The sequence below is a fragment of the Drosophila novamexicana genome, unplaced genomic scaffold (assembly GCF_003285875.2).
Source record: "Drosophila novamexicana strain 15010-1031.04,08,12 unplaced genomic scaffold, DnovRS2.1 tig00000193-arrow-pilon, whole genome shotgun sequence".
NCBI classification, from domain to species: Eukaryota; Metazoa; Arthropoda; class Insecta; order Diptera; family Drosophilidae; genus Drosophila; species Drosophila novamexicana.
The window spans coordinates 6,001,859-6,005,684 of NW_020824787.1; the positions used below are offsets into that span (position 1 = coordinate 6,001,859).

The 3,826-nt window shown below is 46.2% G+C and overlaps 1 protein-coding gene across 1 annotated transcript; it reads right to left on the minus strand.

Moving 5' to 3' along the window:
• Window positions 1-577: 577 nt before the first annotated feature.
• Window positions 578-3,566, minus strand: LOC115759057 (nuclear cap-binding protein subunit 1-like). Its single transcript, XM_030699882.1, has 3 exons — window positions 2,039-3,566; window positions 1,235-1,541; window positions 578-1,185 (listed from the first exon to the last, which is right to left on the minus strand). The coding sequence occupies exons 1-3, from the start codon at window positions 3,442-3,444 to the stop codon at window positions 673-675; spliced, it is 2,226 nt and encodes a 741-aa protein (XP_030555742.1). The 5' UTR covers window positions 3,445-3,566; the 3' UTR covers window positions 578-672.
• Between the last annotated feature and the right edge of the window lie 260 nt (window positions 3,567-3,826).

Below are 3,826 nucleotides of genomic sequence, written 5' to 3' on the forward strand. Positions count from 1 at the left end.
TTAAAAGTTAATTTAAAATCGAAAAGAAAATTCGGTAAAGTAGTTTTTCAAATTATTCTTGGAAACATGAAATTTGTATTTGAGAATCGGTTAAACAACTGAAAACTTGTTAAAGCAAGTGGGCAGCTACTCAGGTAGCTGCTAAAATGGATTCTTAAAAGTAACTTACTAGTTAATTTTCGCTCAATTGATTTTTTTGATGTTTTCTGTTGCTTCGTGATCCGGGAATAATATCTTCTATAAGCCATCTTATAATTATGGCTGTTTAAGGTTTGATTTATTAATTGAATGAATGAATGATCTCATTTAAATGAAAATCATAATTTGTAGCCTCCACATATTGTCTAAATATTTGATTGACAGGGAGGTTCTTATATGGAAAACCTTGTTTTCTCAAGATATTAAAATCAAAATTCGTATTTAGTCGTTTCAACATCCTCTCCACATATAAGCTAAATCATCAACATCGGATCAATATATAATATAGTTGCCAAAGGAACGATCTTTCCGTTATTTAGTTAAATAAGAAACTAACCCTCGTAAGCTGTATATAACTATTGAGACAACTCCTCCTACCAAGGACTGCATTTAGAAAGTTTAATAATAAAAGGTTTAATAACAGAAAATAATATTTCTGTAATAACATAGAACACACTATCACATAACTTATGCCTATTGTATATAGTCCAAGTAGTCATTTAACATATTGGACAAGCGCTTGCACTCCTCCAGCTCGGTTGCTATTTGTCGCAGTTTACTGCTAATATTGCGAACATCTTCCATGTAGTTGAACAGCAATTCCTGCAGGCGACCCTGGACCCAGTCGAACCAGTAATCGATCTCCAGTTCCTGGCTCGCTGGCTGATGCTTGGTAAGAACTTGAACGCAGCTTTGGACTATATTTAGGAGCAGGGCCTCCAGGCGTGAAGCCTGATCCTGTTCGCTGTCGCGTCGATGGAACTTGGTGTACTTAACGGTCAGGTTGAGCAGTTCCCACATGTACATTTTGACCAGCTCCTGCTTAAGTGCGGGATCAAAGACCCAGGCCACAATTACGTGGGCGCCCACAATTTGCATTTTCATCAATTTGTCAGCCACCACCAACTTGACCTGCTCGTTGCTGGCCCACAGCTCGAAGAGGGCGCTCAGCATGGACATTTGGTTGGCATCATTGCATGCCAACATCTGTTGGATGACGGATGAGTTGGCAACCCACTACCAGAAGAAAACTCACCTTCAACACGGCCTGAAACTTGCTGAAGATGGAAAATATGTGTGTAAACGACTTGCAGCCCAAATGCAGAAACGTCTGCATCAGTACATTGATCTTGAGTGCGTCCTCCAGCTCTGTGGTCGATTCCACCAGACCGCCAAGCAGCTCCGGCGCGCACTTGCTGCGTATAGCCTCCAGCAGGTGCTTGGCCAACTTGGCACCGGGCAGCAGCTCATTAATGTACTTAAAATTCGGATCCGGCGAAACGGGCAGCAGCGCCGCAAAGGAGATCGGCATCATCTGGACAACGTGCTGATAGTAGCTGAGGCTGTGGGAAAGGTACGGCAGGAATGAATCCCCGCAGGACTAAATGCTGATAGGCTAAGTTTTCCTCTAATGCAAATGTGGTACATACATTTATTGTCCCTGCTCATAAGGTCTTCACTTTTACTTAACTAAGTGTCTTGTAGATTTCAAGAAGTGGAAACACACAATTTTGTCCTGACTAACTGGGGATCAAAACCCAATTAAGTAAAATGTTGCGCGGGATAATAGTCGCTTGTTATCCGTTAATATAATATAATCTAACCGTATATATATATATATATATATATATATATATATATATATATATATATGTTTATAACCTATCTTCCGTATTCAGTTTTTAATTTATTTCCTCCTCAAAATAGATCAAAATTCTGTTCTACATCTATCGCCCTCGTCATCAGCAAATCTATATTCCAGCTACTTTGTACTGTTCTTGCAACGAAAACAAGTCGGGTATATCCGACTAGAAGTTACTGAAATATGCATGGTACCCACCGCATGCACTTCTTGAGCAGCTCACGCACAAACATGGAGCTGGGATGCAGTTCCGGCACGGTGGTGCAGCTCTCCCAATCCTGCCAGTTCCATTGATATCGAAAGTTGCTCAGATGATGCGAGAACCAATTGACAAAGCGATCAAAGCTGGACGCGTTCATGTACTCCAATTGCGTGTAGAGCATATCGGCCGCCTGGGCGACCACACGCGGAAATTTATCGGGCACCAGCTTGCAGAGCTCGATGAGTAAGGCGCCATAGTTGATGGTCAGCAGAGGCGAGCTGGGCAGTTGAAGCATTTGCCCCAACAGCACCTCGACAATGCAGTGCTCCATAGCCAGCGTTGGCCTGGCAACGCAATAGGCCAGCAGCCGCTCGGCGCAGATCTTGCGCTCCAAATGGTACAGTTCCAGCGTCTCCAGTATGTGCGATTCGATCGCATGTCGCCCAATGTCCAGCTCGTCGGGCATGCGCATATCCGGCGGAAAGTCGCTCACCTCGAACAGGCGAAAGACGAGCCAGGGGCGCGGATAGGTCACGGTGTCGGGCTCATAGCGTGGCGGCTCCAGTGCAGGCAGATGATGCTGCAGCGCGGTGCTCAGGGTCTCATCGAAGGGCGCATAGGGACGCAGCAGCTCCTGCTCGATCCAGTTGTCGCGCAGCAGGCGCGTAATCTGCTGCCAGAGCAGCTCCAGGTAATCGTGTTGCGGCACATCCCCGTTGCTCCAGATGCGCAGCAGACGCACACCGTCCGTGCAGGTGCGCTCCTTCTTCATGTAGAGCTGCAAGCGCTTGATCAACGCCTGAAGCGCCACCTCCTTCTTCTCGTAGAGCTCGCGTCCGATTAGCGGCAGGGTGCCGAGCACCAAATGGGCATAGAAGTCACGACGCCTCTGCGGCGAGGCCTCCTCCTCGCAGACATTGGCCAGCGCGTTGAGCAGCTGCAGCATGGAGCCAACTGTCAGCACACTCGTATTGACCAGATCAGCAAGTAGCAGCACCAGGCTGCGCGCCTTGGTCCACTCGCCCTCGAGCAGGGACTTCAGCAGCTGCTGCACCAAGCAATTGAGGCACTCGCCCCCAAACTCATAGTCGCGCACATTGACCAGGCCCACAAAGGTCGCATAGGCGCCGCTCTGCATCGGATGCGAGGCGACGCACTCGACCAGAATGCGCAGTATGTCCCACTTGTAGATGTGCAGCGTATCGGCGACATAGTAGCTCAGATCCTCGATGCGTCCCTGCACCGTGGCGCTATTGTCGCTCAGCTTCACCATGAGGTTCTCAATGGTGCCCATAACCTCCTTGTGGTCGTTGCGGCGCGGCATCTTGCTTGGACGGCTGCCCATTTCCACGGGCTCGGCATCCTCCGGAGAATCCTCGCGCCAGCGTCGACGTGAATTCATTTCCACAACCGCCACAACAACAAAATTAACACAGCACAAACTTAATTAATGTAATCGGAAATTAAATTAATTTGCTTTGAACTATCTGCGTCAGCAGCAGACGAACGAATGAATTTAATTCGAAAGCTTCTTCATGTACTATAAAGAAGCCACAGCTCAAAAACAGCAAAGCCTACTGGGAATTTCGGAACTACTAAAAACTACTTGGTATTGGCCGGAATTGCCCGAGCCAAGTATTTATTAGTTATCCACATTCGAAATATAAAGCGAAATATTTAATTTGTAATTATAATATATTGTATAATATTAGCAACAATTCGTGGTACAAGTTTTAAGATCACATGTTTTTAAATATAAAATCAAATGAGGTCAATGCCCTAAA

Coding starts and splice junctions, on each gene's coding strand:
- LOC115759057 (XM_030699882.1), bottom strand. CDS start 3,444: ATGAATTCACGTCGACGCTGGCGCGAGGATTCTCCGGAGGATGCCGAG. Junction 1,542..2,038: donor CTGCTCAAGAAGTGCATGCG/GTGGGTACCATG, acceptor CCTTTCCCACAG/CCTCAGCTACTATCAGCACG. Junction 1,186..1,234: donor AGTTTCAGGCCGTGTTGAAG/GTGAGTTTTCTT, acceptor GTCATCCAACAG/ATGTTGGCATGCAATGATGC.